Below are 23,256 nucleotides of genomic sequence, written 5' to 3' on the forward strand. Positions count from 1 at the left end.
TATAAATTAATACATGACAAGATCACTTCTTTTTTCTGTTTTTTAATCTCTCCCACAATTTTTCCGTTTTGCTCTGATTTTTCTTTTCCAACATGATTCATAAAGCAATGTATATTAAAAATAAATACATTTCCTAGAAAAAATTTTTAAAAAAAGAAACTTGATGAGACAAGACCAAAAGCTAGAGGATATAACTTAGAAGGCTAAATATCTTACTCAAAAGGATAATGAGAGATGAAAGAGGTAGAAGAGGGAAATTTTACTCATGTGATGAAGTCTAGGAACCAGGAAGAAGTAGCATAGGAGAGAGCATTTGGGTCAAGATTATTAGAAGTAGAAACAGATTTATAACTTTCTGGGAATCTCTTATTATAGCTACTATCACATTATGTAATTTGATGGCTCCTTTTATTTGCAATTTTAATTAATTTTGATTATGTTTTCAAGGTTCACAAAAAGCACATATATATATATATATTATTGACCTTGTTAGCTATATTTCATCCCTGTTCAGAAACTATGAATCCTAGATTTTATTTATGTTACAGAAATGCAAATGCTATTTTCAGATACTATTTTCTTAACAGTTATTTAACTTAATAGTTCTATTTTGAATCCCTTGTCTTTGATAAGCAGTAATGAAAACAGTATTTCTCTCCCTAATATCTACAGATTTTATTTTTGTTTCTTTTTTGCCCCAAATTTTGTAATATCTAGGAATGCTTTAAAAATTCCTTCTAGCAGTATGAGTATCCAAATTAATTTTTTTAAAGTGAAGAGTAATTACCTATTGTAACAATGCCCAGAAAATTCTCTATTACATCCTAGACACATTTCTATTATTAGGTCAATAAGTAGAAGCCATAACATATTCCTAGAAGGAGTCACCAGCCACCACCATTCTTCTCTTTTTCCTCTAGCATTGTATTATCTCTCACTTCATATCACCTATGGATTGGTATCATCACCACTAAGAGGAAAAGCAGTTATTTCCTCCTCAGAGGATGTGGATACCTCCTCTTCAGAAAGAACCTTCTATCAGTGACTTAGCTCTACACATTAAGAAATATATTCCTCTTCTCTTCTATGTCCTTCTCACTTCTTCCAACTCCCTGCCACAAGATGGGATTCTCCTTTCCTTTTTTATAGCTTTTGTTTCTTTTGTTTTCAAATTAAAGACTTTCTCTCATTTACCTAAGAAATACCCCATTCTTTTTAATAACCATGACAATACAGTCTAAACAAAGAGATACAAAATAGATTCTTTATCTTCACAGAGCTTACAGTATTATACAGATGTTATACTATTGTCCATGGGGAAATGAAGAGTTGGACAGACTAAATTATGGGACAAATAACAATAGGCAACAAATAAATAAAACAGAACATAAATGTAATGAGATTCAAAGTACACTTCAAGAATAAAAAAAGGTAAGCAGTTATTGATTATTGTGTATATTCTAACTTGTTTACAAGAATATTATGGCAATTAATCAGTAACCATTTATTAAAATGTTCCTTTAAATTACCAAGCACTGAGCTGGATTTGGGGGATACAACAACCAAAAATATCAAAATTTCTTACTCCCAGCAAACTTGTATTTGATTAAAAGAAGGACAACCATATCTTATACTTCTTTATGCCCCAAATGTTGTCATAACAAGGAAGTGATAGAATTGACTGGCTTAATTGGGAAGAGGGCAAATGCAGCCATCTTCCCCCCTGGGAAGTGCATCAATGGCCAGAATTAGTATACCATACTTAAGTACTTAGAAGCAACACAGTGCTACTAGTGATGCCCCTTAAATCAAGCTGTAAAGGGCAAAATCACCCAGCATGAAATAGAGAGTCACAATAAAACAATGTGGTTACAGTAGGTCAGGATTCAATGGTATGTTCTAAATGTGTCTTTGTGTTCTGTTTAACATGATTATTTTCTTATTATGTTAACAACTCACCCAAAGACCCTCTTTTTGATGATTAATAACCAATTAATTTAATGGGGGGTTTTATTTTCTCCTTTTACTTCCTTGTGAAGGACAAGACAGACAATGAGACAATGTCTTCAATCTTTTCTGGGACCTCCATCCAACTGGGAAAATTTATTTCTGATGAAAGGGTAAAGAGAATCTAATCCAGGTGAATTATGACTTCTTATTTTCAACTTAAGTGATCTGGGTAGAGTTGGATCCCTTAGTCTAGCTTGCTTAAGGTCTGGCTTGAAATGAATTTTTTTTTTGTCTAAGAGTACTGACATAATCAGTCACATACCCAATCTTTCATTAGAAAATGCTCACCTTTTATGATAATATTTACTCTCTCATTAGGTGTTAACCAGTCAGAATTGATTTCACTCATCAGAGGTAATTCCTTTTGCAAAGATATTTAAAGCAATCCCTATTTGGGATCTTTGGTTTCCAAGAAATTCACCGACCTCAATTCATTGATCATCTGCAACCTCAATTAACAAACTGATTATCAATTACCCAGAAAACTGTGCCTCTTGAATTTTTTTCTTAACCCATCAGTTGTACCCTGCTTGTGTCTCCTTGTTATATCTTGTTTGTCCATATTGGTGGAGTGAGCTATGGAGGTGATCAAGCACTTAGAACAGACACAGAGAAATTTTGAGTTAAAAAGTGAGTTCACAAATGCAATATTGCAGGATCAAATATTTAGAGCTAGAAAGTCCCTGAAGACCATCTAGTCCAACTCCCTAATTTTACTTATAAATAATCAAAGCCTAAGCAGATTAAGATATTGGAGGCTTGGTTAAACAGCTGTTTGTCTGAAACAAGATTTGGGGGTTAAAATAAACCACAAAAATGGGAAATGACAGCCAAAAAAGTTAATGAAATCATGTACTGAATTTAAAGACACATTGCTTCCAAGAGAAGAGAGTTATACCACATCTGGAACCTTCTGTTCAGTTCACCATCATTTAAGAAGGACATTAATAAACTAAAGTGTCCAGAGAAGGGAAACTAGTATAGTAGGGAATCTTAAGTTCAAACTATATGAAGCTCAGTTGAAGAAACAAAAGATATTAGCCAAAATAAGAAAAGACTCAAAGAAAAAATGATACTTGTTTTCAAGTATTTGAAGAAATATCTTGGGGAAGAGGGATTCAAATGATCCCCTTTGGCTAAGAGGGCAATACTATAAACAAATGGTGGACATTGCAAATAATCAAATTTGGACTTGAGGCAAGGACAAACTTTCTAATTCTCAGAGTTGTCCACAAGTAGACTGATTTCCCTGAGGAGGTTCTGGGTTCCAGCACATTACCATTGCCTTCCAATCCATTTCCTGGTTTGGAAGACCACTGAAGAAAGTTGGAAAGTACTCTGGAAAGAAGACAAATTCTAATATTTTACCAAAAGTTTTCTAAATCATGACTCTCATTTAATTTGTTAGCTATGCCTGACAGCTCCATGGCAGTCAAAATATAAGTAAACTATTAAAAATATATACCATAAACTAAAATTTAGGCAAATCTATGACACTTTTTTTTTCTACCAGGTCAGAAACTTTTTTGAAGGGTTAAGTCTAACAAAACTTGCTACTGATGAAGCCATGGCTGACTTTGTGATTACCACATCCTTATTTAGTTGTTTAATAACATTCCTTTAATAAGAACACATTCTAAACTTGTATCAGGAATCAAAGATAGGCTCCCTAGCTTATAGTTTGCAGCATACATGCTTTTCTCTCCTCTAAAAGTTGGTATATCTGCCCTTTCTCAGTCCTGTGGTACTTCCTCTCTTATTCCCAATGACTTTTAATAGATTATAATTAGTGATTCATCAATCCCATCTGCTATTTCCTTTGGCAATCTGATATTTCTCTCTTCCCCTGACCCCACCTCCTAGTAAAGTGATTTCATTGAGAATAGCCAAATGCATTTATTACCTCCCTACTTATTTTAGGTATCAATTCATCCAACCCTAAATTCATCCCTTTTCTTTAACAATGCCCAAGATGAGTAGGATGACAAACTAGCATCTCTATCCATTGTACAGGTAGAAATATGACTTAGCTCAAATTCCATTTCTGACACATACTACTTAGTTGATTCTGGACTCTGGACTCTGAAAGTCATATGTGTTCTGGACTCAATTCCTCATCTGCTAAGTGAGAGTTTTAGATTAAATGACCTCTGCTAAAGCTCTATGATCCCTTACTGGAGATTTCAAAGCATGCTAGATTTGATCACTTCTTAGATATATTGTAGAAGAAACCATAGGCACGGAGACTGGGAACTAGAAGGGAGCTTAATGACCATATGTTCTGATTCCTTCTTTTTACAGATGTAGCAACAAAAGCCCTAGAAGATGAGGTAACAAACTGATGCTAAGTGAAATGAACAGAACCAGGAAATCATTGTACATGGCAAGATTATACTACAATCAAACCTGATGAATGTGGCTTTTTTCAACAATGAGATGAGTCAGGCCAGTTCTAAAGATCCTGTAGAGACAGCCATCTACACCCAGAGAGAGGGCTGTGGGAACTGAGTGTGAATCACAACATAAGCATTTTCACTATTTTTATTGTTGTTCGCTTGTATTTTGTTTTCTTTCTCTTATTTTTCCTTTTTGATTTGATTTTTCTTTTGAAGCAAGATAATTGTATAATTATGTATGCATATATTGGATTAAACATATATTTTTATTATGTTTAACATATATTGGACTACTTGCCATCTAGGAGAGGGGATAGAGTGAAGGGGAGGAAATTGGAACACAAGGTTTTGTAAGGGTTAATGTTGGAAAATTATTCATGCATATGTTTTGAAAATAAAAAAGCTTTAATACAAAAAAAGACGTTAAAGTGACTTGCCCACTATGTCTGAGTCATTATCATCATCTTCTTCTTCTTTGTTGAAGACAACTGCTAAGATTTTGTTTTGTTTTGTTTTGTTTTGTTTTTTTCCCAACTCTGAAACTGCCATGATTTTGTATAATATCTGAAGTCAATTTGTGCCAAAGACTCAACAATTGGCTTGTACCTAAATCAGCCTTCTGGAATCTTTCCCTTAGGGTGTGCTCTTGATAGGGATCAGGAACCCTATCATTGAGCACATAGTACACACTTCATAAATGTTTGATAACAAGGCTGGTGGTATACCGACACAGGCACTACTTTTTACAATATCAACCCCTAACCTTAAAGAGGTGCTAACAGGAAAGCAAAACAGAAGTGTTCCTTTTCAACAGTCTATTTTAGCTCCACTGGAGCTGGCCTTTGCAAATGGTAAGACAAGTGCTGTGAGAAAAAATTCCCAGAGACCTTATCAAAGGACAGGGTCACCATATCCAGGAAACAAGATTAAGTGCCTAAGAAGAACCATCTGGCCAAATGAATAGATTGGTGAGAGAATGTGTTTACTATTCTATATGGCACTGTGTTAAATGAGTGCAGCTGTTTGACCAACCAGACACATGTGAGTTGAAAAGGCATCAAAACAAACCCAAGAAACCAGCATAAGAATCAAGCCATTAAATGCAAATGCCTATTCCAGGACTATTAGCCACTCATCCTGGTCATCCCAAGAATTAGTGAAGAGGAAAGAATTAAATCAAAGTAATCTCCATGGTGTACAAAGAACAAGGGACTTTTGATTACAATGAAGACAGATCAACATTTTTGATCCAGGAAATTAAAACAAAACATGTCAATAAGGTTTGCATGGAAAATTGTAATTAAAATGGCACTTTGATGGATAATCTCCTTTTCCCTCATGTTCTGTTTTCTTGTACAGACCTTTCCTTCCCTGAAAACCAGGTTTATGAATGATGATTAACCTACTACAGAAACCTCAAGGATGATTCATGCAGAAGCCAAGGGTCCTCATCACATGTGTCATTGTAGAATGTTGGGTAAAGGACTGCTGTGTTACTAGCCAACTCACATACATATAGAAGTGTCTGTTTTTTCATATGTTAAATGGGTGTGATTAGAGCATCTACCTTATTGTAAAATACTTTGGAAACATGCAAGAGCTATATAAATGTGAGTTATAAGTATCACAGACCTAAAGTTAGAAGGAAGCATAGAGTACATTTAGTCCAACCCCCACACCTAACAGATAAATAAACCTAGACACAAGATGTGACTTAGTTCAAATCACACAAGTAAGAATCATCAGGGACAGGACTCGAATCCAGGTTATTTAACACAAGTGTCAATGCGTTGTACCAGGTGGCCTCCATTATTATTAGTTTTCAACCTCTGAACAGAGAATATTAAATATTAATTAATATTAAAATACCAAAAGAAATAGGAACACAATTTGAATATAAACTCCTTGAGAACAAGAATTATTTATATTTTTGTCTTTATGTCCTAAGTGCTTAGCACATAACCATTACTTTAAAAATACATGTTGAATTGACTTGAGAATAAAACATATAAAACATTCATGGAACACCAACACTTTGACCCAAGCATTATTGTGAAAAGTATGTTCAGAACTGTGTTAGGAGTTGAGGAGACAATTACTACTTCACTGAGAAGAATTCATTTTGTAGCTCAATCTTAGTATCAGATATCTTACCATCCCACTTTCAAACAAGGAAATTCAGTGACATTCTGTGATATTCTCAAGATCAAACAGCTGATCAGTATCAGAAGAATAATGGCTATAGCAGTTCTCTTAAGAGATCATTTAGCACTTCTTCCACTAAACTATACTCCCAATTAATTAAAAATGCTTTCTAGATGAGCTGAGGATAATTAAAGGAGACTAAGAATACTTTTACTTAGCCCATCATAGCCAAACTCCAGGCAGTTTCAGATAACAAAAGGTGGCAGACAGCCAAACAAATTGTAAAACATAGCCATTCCATAGCACAACTCAATCTCATGGGGAAATGATGATGTGAGCAGGTTACTTGATGGTGGGCATTGTTGGATGGATTTTACTTTTCTTTCACTGACACTCCCTCCCAGCATAGACATTGAAACAAATACTATAATTCTTAAAAATAAGTTTTAGTAGCTTGTTTATGAACTACTTGGATTATTGTCATGCATTGAATTCTTGCTAATGTAGCTCCTGGCCCCCACATCCCCACCTACAATTGTCCACACACTCATACAACTGTTCACATACTCATAGTCCCCCAGAAAGTTACCCCGAAGTTGATGTTATATAGGGGTCAGTATTTACTCAAAACCATAGTTCAATAAGCTCACACCTATATACATATATGTGTGTGTATAAGATACATACATATGTATATATACATATATATTTTTACTTTTTAATCTGTCAGAAAAAATATTTGTGTGAAACAAAAGACATTTAATCAAGTAACATAGAACATTAAGTAGCAACAAGAAGATTGCCTCCATGAATACCTGAGGTAACAATTCAATAGTGGGGAAGAATACAGGCTGAGAGAACAGATGGAATGAAGAAGCACTGGCCAGAGAACACTGACAACTCACACCTCCAACTCTCTGGAGCAGACAATGGCCTCTGATGATAGAATCCTGCTTCTCTCTACCAGGCACCGTATCTGCGCTGTCACACTGTTTCTGCATGGCATTTCCACTGATCTTGTGGTCCCAGTAATTCTCTACTACCATCTATTTCTCACTGGTTCTTCAGGGGCCACCTGGTCTCTGAACCCACTAAGGTGCAATGGCTAAAAAGCTCTTAGTCACAAGTACTGGCTAACTCTACCCAGCCAGGCATCCAGTGCTTCCACCAGCAAAACCTTGACAGGTTATGATTATATCTATTCTTTTGACTCTCTTTGTATAGTATTGATTTGAGGTTCATGTTTCCAGACAACTACTTCACATGATTTGAAATATTCCTTTTAACTCCTATTAAACTTCTGATTATGAGCCTGTATCCTTAATCCTCTCCCCAAACCTTGTTTCAAAGATTAATCTGTGTGCACATAACAGAGTCCTTCAAAAAACATTTATTCAGTGCTTATTATGTTCCAGGAATATACTCACATGCATCCACCTACTAAATAACTAAATGAATAAATAGATAGATAAATAATTAAGCAAATAAATAAAAATAAGGAGATGGCTGCCACCACCTTTTGTGATTAGAATATAAATGAAGTTGCAGGAAAGAAGCAAAGTCCACATTCCTGTCTTTATTATGCATATGTGGCCAACAACAAAAAGCATTAAAGCCCTGTGTGTGTGTGTGCACCATTTTTATGCTAGTTAGCACCTCAGAGGGCCTCCCCATATTAAAAATTCTCACCAATGTTGCATACTTCCCATCTCTTCAGTTCCCTATTCTTTTATGCCTGCCTAAGATTTATCTCGCCTTTTAAATAATTTCTTCCATTTCCTTACATTCTTGCTCTTACCTCATCAATGGCCATGATGCCCATTGACTTTATCATTGATAAAGACAGTCTATCGATTCTTTCCTTGTGTTTGTTTTTAGTCAAAACGAACTCTACCTAATTCCATCTGGTGTTTTTTTGGCAAAGCTATTGGAGTGACTTGCCATTTCCTTATTCAGTGTGTCCTCATTTTAAAGATGAAGAACGGAGGACAATAGGGTTTGATGGCTTTCCCAGGGTCACACAGTTAGCAAGTGTTTAAGGTCACATTTAAACTCAGATCTCCCTGTCTATCCACTGTGCTATCTAACTGCCTCTCCGCCCTTTCCTCCCTTCTGGTAATATCCACTTCACAACTAGCTATAAACAGCATGGTCACAACCCTGGATGTCCAGATGTTGAGACTGGTGCTGCTAATCATAGCTTTTTAAGTCATTTCTCCCATTCTCCCAAATCAGCTCAAGTTGCTTGGTACTCACCATAAGATCTCTATTTTACTTTCATTCAGCCCTTCAAATTTCCCCCAATCCATTTGCCCATTCCTAATTATTAGCATTATAGCTAGCATTCGTACAATGCTTTAAGGTGTACAAAGCACCTCATTGTTATTATTTCCTTTCTCCTGACAACTCTGCTTGTAAGTGCTGTTATTTTTATTTTATTTTTATTTCATTCAGTGTGAAACAAGACAGGTAAAAGGTTACATGGCTAATATCTGAGGACTAAATCATTTTTAAACATAAAAAGAAAAGGTCTTCAATAGTTCTTTTTTAGTCTGCTATTCTAGAGTTATATACCAGGACAAATCCTCCAACTTCAAGTTTTCAATTGCAAAAACATTTATAAATAATGTGCTAGATACTTATGACGCATGTAAATCAATAAACAAATAATGAAAGAAATTTTGCAAATAATTCCATAATCTAGGCTCTCTCTTACCTTCTGCAAATGGTTCCCATTCATAAAACCGACCCATGAAAGGTTTGTTGTTATAAGATGCACACTGTACTTCCCGGATACTTCTACTGTTCTCTGGACATTGCTATTAGAACAAATATTAAAATACATAATTAACATTCAGGTCTGTTATTCATCCACAGTCTGACCCCAATCTTCTGTCCCACAATTATAACCTCTTATTAGACCATTCCCCTCCTTGTTCTTCTATAACTGGTCAAATACATCTTTTCACAAAGGGCATTCTCATTGTCTTACCTTTATTCAAGTCATTTTTTCTACATGAAATATTCTTATAATTTTTGCTTGTCTTTCTTCTGTTTAAATTTTCCTTCAAAGTCTAGGTCTAGTCTTACCTTTTCTAGGAAGCTACCTGTGGGCATCAGAACCTAAACTGATCACTCCATTCTTCAAATGAAGTATAGTATTTATTGTTTATACCATGTAATTAATACTTTTCATATTAGGATGTTCTTACATCGATATGTCCCCATAATTATGCTAGAAACTCCTTGAGAGAGACTCTTTTTCTATTCATCATCCGCAGCAGCATTAACCTAATGTCTTAAAGTTTACAAAACTTCTTATGTACGTTATCTGATTTGATTTTTTAAATGCTATTCTGTAATGGGCTGAGGCTTGAGTTGATGCACTGAGGTCCCAAGCACATGAGGCTAAATAGTAATTGGACCATACTCTATTAATATATAAGCTTGGAGAAAGAATGGCCCCCACCCACTCTTTGTGCAAGTCCTGATGTATTGTATAGGAAATGACGATTTTGGTGGGTGGAGGCAGGGGAGTGGAAAAGGAAGGGGAAAGGAGAGCTCAGATCTCTCTCTCTCTCTTTTTTCTGTTTGTTTCTCTTCTTCTTTTTGCTTTTTGCTGAGGCAGTTGGGGTTAAGTGACTTGCCCATGATCACACAACCAGGAATTGTTAAGTGTCTGAGGCTGGATTTAACTGATACACCAGTGTGGATAGAACAGTGGCCCTTAGGTAGCGATAAAATTCAGGCCTTATTAGATATAGTACAGGAGCAGCTTGAACAAGGACATTTACAACCTTCTCTAAGTCCTTGGAATTCCCCAGTGTTTGTTGTAAAAAAGAAATCGGGAAAATGGAAGATGCTCACTGATTTAAGAAAAGTAAATGAACAGATGGTCTGAGCTCTCCTTTCCCCTTCCTTTTCCACTCCCCTGCCTCCACCCACCAAAATCGTCATTTTCTATACAACACATCAGGACTTGCACAAAGAGTGGGTGGGGGCCATTCTTTCTCCAAGCTTATATATTAATAGAGTATGGTCCAATTACTATTTAGCCTCATGTGCTTGGGACCTCAGTGCATCAACTCAAGCCTCAGCCCATTACACTATTCTTTATAGATCATGGTGAAAATATTCAAATAAATGAATTTCACTCATTCACTCAACAAATATTAAATACCTAAGAATTTGACAACTGGTTCAATCACTTTTTGGCAAACAGAGGGAGAAGAAATGGAAACAGTGGGGCTGGTTCAATATTAGAAAAACTATTAGCATAATTGACTATATTAGTAACCAAACTAACAAAAATCATATAATAATCTCAGTGAATGCAGAAAAAAGCATTTCATAAAATCCAATACTCATTCCAATACTCATTGAAAATACTGGAGAGTATAAGAATAAATGATTTTTTTTCCTTAAAATGATCAGTGGCATCTATTTAAACCCATAAGCAAGCATTATATGTAATGAGGAAAAACTAGAACCATTCCCAATAAGATCAGGGGTGAAACAAAGTTGCCCACTACTACCATTACTATTCAATATTGTATTTAATATGTCAGCTTTGGCAATAAGAGAATTAAAAGAGGTTAAAGAAATTAGAGTAGGAGTAGGTAATGAGGAAACTAAATTATCACTCTTTGCAAATGATATGATAGTATACTCTAACCCTAGAGAATCACCTAAAAATTACTAAAAACAATTCACAACTTATTGCAGGATACAAAATAAATCCACATAAATCCTCAGCATTTTTACATATTACCAATAAAGTCCAATAGCAAAAGATACAAAAAAAAAAATCCATTTAAAATGATTTTCAATAATATAAAATATTTGGAAATCTACCTGTCAAGGCAAAGTCAGGAACTATATATATATATGTATACACACACACACACACACACACACACACACACACACACACACACACAACTACAAAACACTTTCCACACAAATAAAGTCAGATCTAATCAAATGGAAAAATATCAAATGCTCATGGGTAGGCCAAGCTAATATAATAAAAATGACAATACTATCTAAATTAATCTACTTTTTTTAGTGCCATACCAATTAAATTCCCAAGAAATTTTATAGACCTAGAAAAATAATAACAAAGTTCATCTGGAAGAACAAAAGGTCAAGAATTTCAAGAGAATTAATTTAAAAAATGCAAATGAACATGGCCTAGCTGTGCCAGATTTAAAACTATATTATAAAGCAGCAGTCATCAAAACCATTTGATTTTGCCATTTGGTACTGGCTAAGAAAGAGAGTAGTTGATCAGTGGAATAGATTAGGTTCATAGGAAAAAATAGACAATGACTATAATAATTTAGTGTTTGACAAACCCAAAGACCCCAGCTTTTGGGATAAAAACTCACTATTTGACAAAAACTGCTGGGAAAATTGAAAAGTAGTATAGCAGAAACTAGGCATTGACCCACCCTTTTATACAATGTATGCCAAGATAAGGTTGAAATGGCTTCATGATTTAGACATAGAGTGATTTTATAAACAAATTAGAAGAACGAAGGAGACTTTATTTCTTGAATCTATGGAGAAGCAAAGGAATTTGTGGCCAAAGAAGAACTAGAATTCATTTTTGAATACAAAATAGATAATGTTGATTATATTAAGTTAAAAAGGTTTTGTACAAACAAAATTAATGTAGACAAGATTAGAAGGGAAGCAATTAACTGGGAAAACATTTTTACATCCAAAGGTTCTAATAAAGGCTTTATTTCTAAAATATATAGATAATTGACTCAGATTTATAATAATTCAAGCCATTTTCCAACTGACAAATAATAAAGAATATGAACAGACAATTTTCAGATGAAGAAATTAAAACCATTTCTAGTCATTTGAAAAGGTGCACTAAATCAGTATTGAGCAGAGAAATGTAAATTAAGACAACTCTGAGGTACCACTAAACACTTCTCAGATTGGTTAAGATAATGGAAAAGAATAATGATAATAACAGGAAAAGATAATGACGAATATTGAAGGGAATGTGGGAAAACTGGGATACTAGGAATTGTGAAATGATCCAACCTTTCTGGAAAGCAATTTGGAACTATGCCCAAAGAGCTATCAAATTGTGCATGCCTTTTGATCCAGAAATGTCTCTACTAGGCTTCAATATCAAAGAGATCTTAAAGGAGGGAAAGGAACCCAAATGCACAAAAATATTTGTGGCAGCCTTTTTTGTAGTGGTAAGAAATTGGAAACTGAGTGGATGCCCATCTGAATAAATGCTGAATAAGTTATGGTATGTGAATGTTATGGAACATAAGAAATGATCAGTAGGATGACTTCAGAGAGACCTGGAGAGACTTACATGAACTGATGCTAAGTGAAGTGGGCAGAACCAGGAGATCATTGTACACAGCAATAACAAAATAATACAATGATCAATTCTGATAGACATAGCTCTTTTCAACAATGAGATGATCTAGGCCAGTTCCAATGATGTTGTGATAAAGAGAGCCTTCTACACCCAGATAGAGAACTGTGAGAATTGAGTGTGGATCACAACATAGCGTTTTCACTTTTTTTGTGGTTTGCTCGTATTTTATTTTGTTTCTCAATATTTTTTTTCCTTTTTGATTTGATTTTTCTTGTGCATAACATAATTGTATAAATATATATGCATGTATTGGATTTAACATATATTTTTATCATGTTAAATGTATAGTAGATTACTTGGCATCTAGGAGAGGGGGTAGGGTGAAGGCAGGGGAAAATGGAACACAAGGTTTTGCAAGGGTTAATGTTGAAAAATTATCCATGCATATGTTTTGAAAATTAAAAAAGTTTTATTAAAAATATAAAAATAAATATAAATAAAAAAATAAATACAGCCAACTAGGTCCTTGAAGACAAAAAAAAAAAAAAATGAAAGAAAGAAGGGGAAAAAAAAGAAATGGAAGCAATGTCAGATTTATAATCTTGGGTTGAAAGATCACTGCAGACAACAACACCAGCCATGAAATTCAAAGGAAATTGAAATTAAAATTTCAATGGAAAGAAAGCAATGGCAAATGTGGACAGCATACTAAAAAACAGAGACATCACTTTACTGACAAATATCTAGTCAAACCTATGATTTTTCCAGTTTCTGGATAATTTACCTCTCAGATCTGTGGAGAAGAAAAGGAATTTGTGGTCAAAAAAGAAATGGAATTCATTTTTGAACACAAAATAGATAATTGTGATTATATTCAGTTAAAAAGATTTTGTACAAATAAAACAAATGCAGACAAGATTAGAAGAGAAGAAGCAATAAACTGGTTAATATCTAGTTGTAAGAATTGGTGAGCATATAGAATCAATGCTTTCATATTAAGGTGCTGGAGAAGACTTTTACGAGTTCCTTGGACAACAAGGAAATCAATTCATTCAATACGTAAAGAAAATAATCCAGTATATGCACTGGAAAGTCAAATAGTGAAGCCAAAGCTTAAATACATTGACCACATAATAAGAAAATGAGACTCATTAGAAAAGCTCCTCATGTTGGAAAGATTGAAAACAAAAGGAAAGGGGAATGGTAGAGGAGGATGACAGAGTGTTCATGGAAACAGTGAAAATGAATTTGGATTCAAGAAATATTGGAGGAAAGAAGGGCCTGGTGTGCTATGGTCCATGGGACACAAGGATGACTGAGCAACAACAATACAACTTTGTCCAGCCTAATGCTAAGAGGTACAAAAGATGAAAACAGTTTCTGATCTCAAGGACATTATTAGTTTTGTCATCTATTATATATCATTAGATATTATAATCCTAATAAAAAATTTCTCATACTCACAATTTTAAAAATCCATTGAACACATTATCTATACAAATCAGCAGTTTGAAAAGGTATATGAATAGATCAAATGTGGGATTCAATTTGAACCCAATAAAGTAAACATTGGGAAAATACAGGCAGTTTCCTTTTTTTTTTTTTTTTTGGTCAGAATTCAGTTGTGGAAACTAAATTGTAAAGTAGACAATTGTAAAGTGGATCATATTATCCTATAGAAACAATGTTATAATTGAGGATAGTGATCCTAAGGATTCAGCAGCAAACAAATCATAGCTTTAACCAAAATTAGGACTGCCAATCTCCAGGCATTTGACTGGGTGGGGTTTTATCCCACAAGACAGTTGCATATTAATGTACCTTGATATGTCCAGGTTTTTGGTTCTTTTGCTTGTTTTGTTTTGTTTTTAGCTTTGACTTCTATAAACTACCAAAAATATGCCATAAAAGCAAAAATACAAGAACCAGAAACTTCTATAATCATTTAAAACAATGAAATATGTTCTAAGTCTGATCAACTGTTCATAAATATAAACATGCTGCTTTGATACAGCCAGCTCCACTGTGCTAAAAAGTAGACAAATACAAATTGATGGGATTACCTATTGGGCCTAAAAATTGTCTTAATAATAAACATTAATTGCATATTCAAATACTAGTCTTGTGGCTGATTTCTTAGAACATAGGAAGGATCTTAAGGGGATGAATTAGATGTCCCAGGAATTCTAGGAAAGCACTTCCACAAAGTAAGACGTTCTCTTAGCAATTTTTTATAGTATAATCACATTAAAATTCATTTCAAGATAGATTTATTTGCCATTCTGAGATAGTGAGGAATGGTGAAACAGAAAGATGTGGAAATGAGAGCCCAAGTTAGGAATCCTAGTACTGACATTTCCTAAGAATGTGACCCTGGGAAGGCAGGTTATTCTCCTAGGTTTTAGGATTGTACCTCCCACACCCCATAAAATGAGACTGCTATTACTTGAAGAGAAAGGGGCTCTATCAACCCTAAAAGATTATTTAAACAATAGCAATGATTCTTTTTTTCCACTTCCAAATGCTTTCCAATCTTAAAGAAATAACCTCTTTGAAAAATGCCGCCCCTCCTCCCCCCCATCTATAATTGTATTGGTATAGGGAAATGTCAATGAGTAAACTCCCCTTACAGAGACAGGTTGGTATTTTTCTTCATCTTATCATTTTAAAGACTTAACTGGGACATTATGAGGTTAAGTGGCTTGCCTGGGGTCACAAAGTCAGAGGAAGGATTACAGCCATCTCTTTTTGATTCAAGGTTGGGCATCTTCCAAAACTTTTAATGAAAAATGCCTGACCTCCTGAGACCATGGGAAGGTATTTGTTACACCCTGAATGTTAACAATCAGACACTATCAATTAAAGAAAAATTCTATGTCAGTTGTGAAGACTGCTTATTTATCATATCAAAGAATAATCGAAAATCATGAAAGAGATCTATTTCAGAAAGACAGGACCATGAAAAGAAATGAATTATCACTGATGACCCAGAAGCAAGCTCTAGTTCCCATGAATATACAAGGCATTATATGTAGTATCTAACCAGGACGTCAGTAATGTCAATTACCTTAAGATAAATGGGCACATGGGATGTCACTGCCCCAGAGACCACAGTCTAATAATTCATATAATTTCCTTTTTAGTAATTACTCTAAGTAACTCAGAAGATATATCACTTCATTTTAACTAAAGTTAGGACCAAGCATGTGCATCATAAAGCTTGCCTAAAATGACATTTTTTTTTCCTATTATTTACTCTGGACTCTATCAAAAAGATAGTCACAACTCCCTACAATTCATTCAGCTGTACTGAACATGATCTGGAAGAAGGAACCAAACTCCAACATTTCAGTCCATTTGTTAGAACTGAGACTTCTGCTTTGCCAGAGTTCAAAGTTTCCAAGCTTATAGAAGACTGGTTAGTAGCCAGGAGAGATGAAGGGAAGATTTAGCCAAATATCCATGCTTCTTCCTTGACTCCCTCCAGAAGATCTGCCAAGGGCTACTTCTCTTCAGCCATTTTTATTTTTTAGAAGTGAACGACATTTTTACCACTGACTACTTTTGTAAACCAATCAAAAATGGTTATCAAGTGTACTTTTTGTTTCCTTTTTGGACTTGGCTGAAATAAAAGAGTTGCAGAAACCCTGACGCAAGTCTCCTAAAACTGTTATTTCAGCAGATAATTGGCACTTCTAAGAGATGTTGATCAAGATTTCTAAATCCAAAGAAAGCCCCCTTCTTCCTCCCAATCCTTTCCTCTTAAGATATTCATAGATTGGATCATTTTTTCAAAGAAAATTCACAATTTCAAAGTTTGAAGAGGTTTCAGAGAACAAGTCTAGACCACTCCTGAATAATTATGCACTCTGATTATTTTTAGTTCTGAGCTTAAATACCCCAATAATGAGTATCTCTAGGGGTATGGCAAAACACAGAAAAATATAATTGTATATGAAATCATGAATTTTCATTTCATAACTATTTTAAAAGTAAAAAATAAATTCTAAATCTTACTTTCAAAACTGTCCTGTATATTTTTGCTTCCTTTTAGCCTTCTGTTCTCTTCTATGTGTTAAAAAAAAATATTTCCATGTCCCTCTTTTTTGGGGGGAGGGCAATCTCTTTCCTAATCATCTCTCTCCTCCTCTGTTAAAACTAAGAAAAACTAAGAAAGAAAAAGAGCTTCATAATATATACGCCCTGTCAAGAAAAAAACAAATGCACACAGTGGCCATATCTAAAAAAGTTTATTTATTTTGAGTTCATCACCTCTCTGTCAGGAAGTAACATGCCTCATGACAGGTCCTCTGGAAACATGGTTGATCAGAGTTCTTAAATGTTTCAAAGTTATTTTTCTTTACAATATTGTCTTATATAAACTTCTCCTGGTTCTGCTCATTTCATATGATTCAGGTCATAATTCAGGTCATGATTTTCTAAAATCACCTCTCATCATTTTTATGGTGAAACAATGCTTCATTGAATTCATATAACATAATTTGTTCAGCTACTCCACAATTAACAGGCAACCTTTTAAATTTTGTAACACACCCAGAATCAAATTTAATTTTTTAAAATCATAAATAGCCCTTAAAATACATAAAAAATAACATACAAGAAACTAAAAGTTATATCATATATAATTTTTTATAAAGTATAAACTTCTTCTGTGTCATCTTCCATAGCCTATAGGCAACTTTAGAGGTCTGATGATATTACAGAATTGATGATAGGATAAAGCAAGAGACTAAAGGTCACATGAGTAATAAGTATATTTGGCAAAAGGAAATGAAATATGTAGAAGGTCAAAAGTTTGTAATTAAAAGCAGAAATCCAAATTTGTGGATTTGAGAAGTAGTACAATTCTGAGATAAGGTAAATTTTAAGGTGTTACTGGGTACTGTAGAGGGCTGGAATTATGCACTGAGATCGGGACTGCCGAGAGCTTGAGGCTAACTTCTGATTGGATGATACTCTATGGACATATGCTTGGAAAATGGTCCTTTCCACTACCCGTGCTAGCTCAATGATTGGTGTATAGAGGATTGTAGGAGGGATGAGGGAGTGGAGTAAAGCCAGCCAGACACACACTCTCGGGGTTAGACAAGGGAAGGTGATCGCAGAGATTCTGCTTCCATCCTGTTCAATCCTGAGTCTGGGGACCAAGAATAAAGATTGAGGATGAGGACTTTTGCTTACCCTGACTCCGGCTGATTCTGGAGTGTCCCGAGTGCGAGCGTGGTCGTTACAGAGTACAATTGAAATGGGGTAGAAGAGGAGGTCACTGAAACTGAAAATGCTGAGGAATTATATGAGGGAATTTCAAGTAAAACCAATGGAAAAAATGAATTTTCAGAAGAAGATGAAAAAAATGGGATGAAGAAGATGATCGTGGATCAGGATATAAAGTCATAAGAGATCACTTAGATTTTGGAAGAGCTAAGATCTATGGAGAAATTTCTTTCAAAAATATATCTTGAAAATGATGTTATGTGTCATCTCAACTTTCATCCTGAAGTACAGAAAATTTATACATTGAAAAGAGCAATGTTGATGTGTTTTATTATCAACAAACAACATGGAAATCATTCTAAATCCTCAAATTAGAAATCTCTCATAATCTGCAGTTGAGATTGAGATTTCAATGTGTAGACCTCCATGACTTGTCTACTGGGTATATGTTCAACTCCTTTGTAGAAAAGCTCAAGAGATAATTGATGACGTCCCCAAAGTAGTTTGATGAAGTTGCCAAAGTGGGCAGGTAAGCTGGAATATGATTGATATATTTGCAACTAAAACTTCAAATCACCATACTTTGAGCTTTCCTTCCACAGTCAGCATTCTCAAGACATCTTTTCCTTGGCTAAGAGACTACAGCCAAAGATTTTGCCTATTCTCTTTTTTTTCCCCAATAATTTTCAGGATTTTGGCCAAGCTTCCTAATTCCAGAAAGATAATTGAAGGAGTGAATTCAAAAGTGATTTTATAAATTTATAATTCAGTCAATCCTAACTTAAGTAAACTATCCTTCTGACCTCCCCTCTCAGCTCTGGGAGTTCTGCCTGCCCTCTTTTTTCTCCCATCCCCCAAATTTTTGTGAGCCTTTGCAGCTTGAACAACTTCAGTGTCTGGGGCTCCCACAATGAGAGGAACTAAAGAGCTTGAAAGGGAGGACTCCTGACGAGGGGTTATATCTGTACTGGTAGCAATGGTGGTGCTACTGCTTCTGCCACTCTTGCTCCCACTTGCTGGGGAGCTGGAGCTCAAGCCTAGAAAGAATTTATGTAATGCAAAGTAAAGCAAGAATTGTCTACATGTGCAAAGTTGAGAATACAAATAGAAAAGATAGTCCCTGCCTTCAATAAGCTGAAGTTCTACTAAAAGAAAACAACACAAATAACAGAAGTGGTCACTCAAGGCAGGTATTCCGGTTTGGGAAGTTACAGGAATGGTGAGCAGAAGCATGAAACAATTGACTGATATCTTTTCCAGGAATAGTTGCATTAATTTGATTACCATCTTTAGAACAAGAAATAGTGTCTGGGGTGGGGAATAACCAGGCACAAAGATAGCCAGTGTGCCTTAATTATTCAAACAGTTCCAGACCTGTAAGATTTATTTCCCAACTGAGTTCAGGGGAAGAAGCAGCATTAACTGCAGCCTTCAGAGCCTTACATTATTATCTCTCGGAATCAAGTTGTATATATCCATGGAACTAAATTATTCTTGTCAATGTGTCATGTGAAAAGGCAAAATTGCTATAGCATGATATCCTTAGCCATGCTTCTCCCCAATCCCTTATTAAAATTCCCGCAAAGCACAGAAAAACTGGTAAGATTTTTCTTACAGCTTATAAAGTGGAAAGGGATTTGTCATTGCTTGTTTTCATATTTCAGAGGAGCAGGGCAGTATAATGGACAGAAAGCTGATCTTTAAGTCAGAATCTAAATTTGACCTCAAACAGACTGTGTTGCTCTGGGAAAGACACAAATTCTCAGTAAGGGAGACAATAAGCCGCAGAGAAGAGGCTTTGGTGAGAGAAGTTCCCAACCAAGAGCTCCCTACTCTGATAAAATCACAGGTGTGATTTTTTTTTTAAATTAAAAATAACAAGGGCCAAAACACAACTCAATGTACTATAATGGATAGAGATAAAGCCTCCAATATATATTGGCTGACTTCGGACAAGTCACTGTCTTAGTTTCCAAATGTTCCCTGGAAAATTCCATAAAACTATAACACGTGTCGGGGGGCATTGCTTTTAGTCTCCCTTTCAGAGGAGGCTGAAGATGGTATCCACATTAAGTCTGGCACCAATATGGTTAGGAGAAGGTTGCCATCAGGCTTCCTAGGGAAGAGAAAACTGGTCTGAGTCAAAAACAGAGCTCGTCAAAGTTTCCATTCCAATGGGGGAAGGAGCAAAAGGAAGGGGTGCCAGAGCCCACTCACTACCTGGGAAAGAGAGGAGGAGGAGGAGAAGGGGGGGATGGGGATAAGAAGGAGGAGGGAGAGATGGTGAGGAGAAAGGAGAGAATCAACTTGTAGAGCAGTAGCTGGTATGCATTAGGAGAGGGAATTTCTTCACCAAGAGTTCCCTGCAGCAATAAAATCACAAGTTCAATGTTAAAACAATTGCAACAACTGGATCCTTTCACCTGACCTGTTATATGCCCCAGTGCTTATGTAGTAGAGAAGTAAGACTTGTGATCAACTAAGGTAGGCTACAGTGGTGGTAGTATTTTCCTCTCGCTCACTCAGGTGTTCCTCCTTATTCTCTGCTTGCTTTTAACCCCTTGTGAGAATCAGATGCAGGTGGCTGGGGATAATAAAGTATTTGTGGGCTCCAGGGATCAGCTGTCACTCCCAAGGGCCCTCCCCTCTAGAACTAATGCAGACAGATTAAGGTGAAGCTGTCAGGTCATTGATCCCGGCTGTCCAATTAAAGGGAACTAGCAGCACTTGCAAGTCAGTGTCTTATAGTAAATTCCTCCCAACTCTGCCTTGCCTCAGACAACAATGAAAACTGACTGAACAACATTAATAATAATGACACTAATAGCTTCTATACCATACTTTTAGGTTTACCAAGAATTATATAAATACAGATGAGGAAATTCAGGCAAATAGAATTAAATGGTTTAGCCAGGATTACACAGCTACTATGTTGGAACTGTTTTCCCCAGTTTCAAAGCCAGCCATATGTCCACTGCTCCACTTAACTGCTTCATTTATGGGGGGGAGGGGAAGGAGTTTTTGGTTGTGGTTGTTGTTGTTTTTGTTTTTCTTTGACAAAGTGAAATATACTCCCTTTTCTGTTCCAAATAAGCCTTCTTCCTTCAATCCAATGCAGTCCAAATATATTGCCCTCTCAATGCCCTTCATTCACAAATCTTCCAAAGCATTTTTCTAATTTTCTCAATAAACTTATAATCTTATTAATTCAAAAACATTTATTAAGTACCTGAGGTTTTGTTCATTGTGCTAGACAGGAGAAGATACAGAGATAAGATGTGATACCTGAATCTAACAAAAAGAAAAAGGTATTTACACAGATCAATATAATAATATAATACAATAGCAGACTCTACACTTTTTCATCTGCCAGAAGTTTGTGGGATTAACGAACGGAACTGCCTTCATCAGATAATCATCAAAGTGCCTTCTAGTTCTGAACCTACAAACTCCAAATTTCAACTCTGACCTAACTCCCTCTACTTCCACTTCTCCCTCATCTCCCTCTTATTGAACTTACTCTTCCTTATGATCACTTTCCCTCCCCTATTTTTCAAGTCTATTCTACCCAACTCATACATCTTAATTTGCCCTCCTACCTGCTAACCTGTCAGCTACTTAAATCATTCTCTAGGCACTATCATCAAATTCTTTACCTTCATTTTTGAGAATTCCCATTTTTTAACCCTCTGTAATGCTGTAACTCCTACATTAATTGTTCTCACTCCCAGCTCGATAAGCTTGTTTGAGAATGTCAAGGGACTACATTGATTTCACACATCATAAGTGTAATCCATATAACTTCAGCTGCTCTTTGATAATTTATTTCATATTCTTCACAATAATCATTCCAAACCTTTTTTACTCTTCTCATGTCCTAACTTCTACCTCCAGTCCATGTAATCCATATAACTTCAGTTTCTACTTTACTGAAGCCATCTGTTTGTTTATTTGCCTGTTTTTTAAAAGGGCAACCAAGTGCAAAAATCCAGGTGGGACCACAAACCAGATGGACTTTAGCAGTTTTGTCCACACTTGAATTATAAGGAAATCTAGTTTACTAGTATGGGATTAGTGTAGAAGAGCAAGCCTGATTTATAGATGGGAACAGTTGGCTCTATTCACCATGCAGTGAATTAAAGCATATGAAAGTAAATGATTAAGTGAAGTTTGGAAGAACAAGAGTGATTTAGACAGGAAGATCTACTCTTGTTTCCTCTGTTTTCTACATGTGGTATCGGGCTATGAATGCCTTTGAAGAGATCATTTGGAAGCACTGGTCTTTTTTTTGTGATTCCTCCATGATCAGGGTACAGAATACATGCTTGTATTTTATACAATCCTGGGATCTGGCTGTAGCATCTAAAAGGGGAGGGGATTGACAATGAGTTTAAGTTTTTAACCTCAGAGAAGGAATAACCAAAACCAAGTCCCAGGATACCACATTGACAGGATTGTCATCACTTTCCCTCCTCTATACCACAGTCCTTTCCCTCTGCTCTTCAAAACTGCTGAAAGAGATATCACTAGTCCCAGTATAGATTAACTCATGCACTTGGACTAAAAGCAAGAATATCAATTGTAAGTCTATTAATTTTCTAGATAGTTTCAAAATTAATTGAACAAATAAAAAGGACTGCATTTTTTTTCCCATTTAGACTAAGGCAGGATTTAATCTCATGGGTCAATTTACTATTCTCTATTCAGAAACATATCTAGAAGAGGCATACTGAGCATGACCTTCTGTTCATGAGCATTTTTTGTGAATTTGCCTTTTGATAAGAGTACTGGTTTGTCCATTTTCCAACAACTGTTCTCTTATGAATCATGCTTCCACCACCATCAATCATAGTCAAAAAAAGTGATGACATGACATAACTATGGTTACCTTTAGAAAAATGAAGGATTCTTACTATCAGATAAAATTGTGGAGTTTTCAAATATTTGTTGGGAAAACTGGAAACCTTCATAAAAATTCCAGGAAGTTTGAGCCTTCTGAATAATATGTGAATCATTTTTTTAAAGGAAAGAGGAAAAGAGAGAGAAAGAAAGAAAGAGAACAAGAGAGAGAGAGAGAGACAGAGAGAGAGAGAGAGACAGAGAGAGAGAGAG

The 23,256-nt window shown here is 35.4% G+C and overlaps 1 protein-coding gene across 1 annotated transcript in view; it reads right to left on the reverse strand.

Annotated features, from left to right (window-relative positions):
- Positions 1–23,256, reverse strand: part of LOC127546879 (thrombospondin type-1 domain-containing protein 4-like) — a 194,645-nt gene that overhangs the window by 105,765 nt on the left and 65,624 nt on the right. Inside the window, exon 3 of the mRNA XM_051973791.1 lies at positions 9,268–9,370. Coding sequence (XP_051829751.1) covers positions 9,268–9,370 — 103 coding nt within the window. The remainder of the gene's footprint in view (positions 1–9,267; positions 9,371–23,256) is intronic.

This window comes from Antechinus flavipes, chromosome 2, assembly GCF_016432865.1.
Source record: "Antechinus flavipes isolate AdamAnt ecotype Samford, QLD, Australia chromosome 2, AdamAnt_v2, whole genome shotgun sequence".
NCBI lineage: Eukaryota > Metazoa > Chordata > Mammalia > Dasyuromorphia > Dasyuridae > Antechinus > Antechinus flavipes.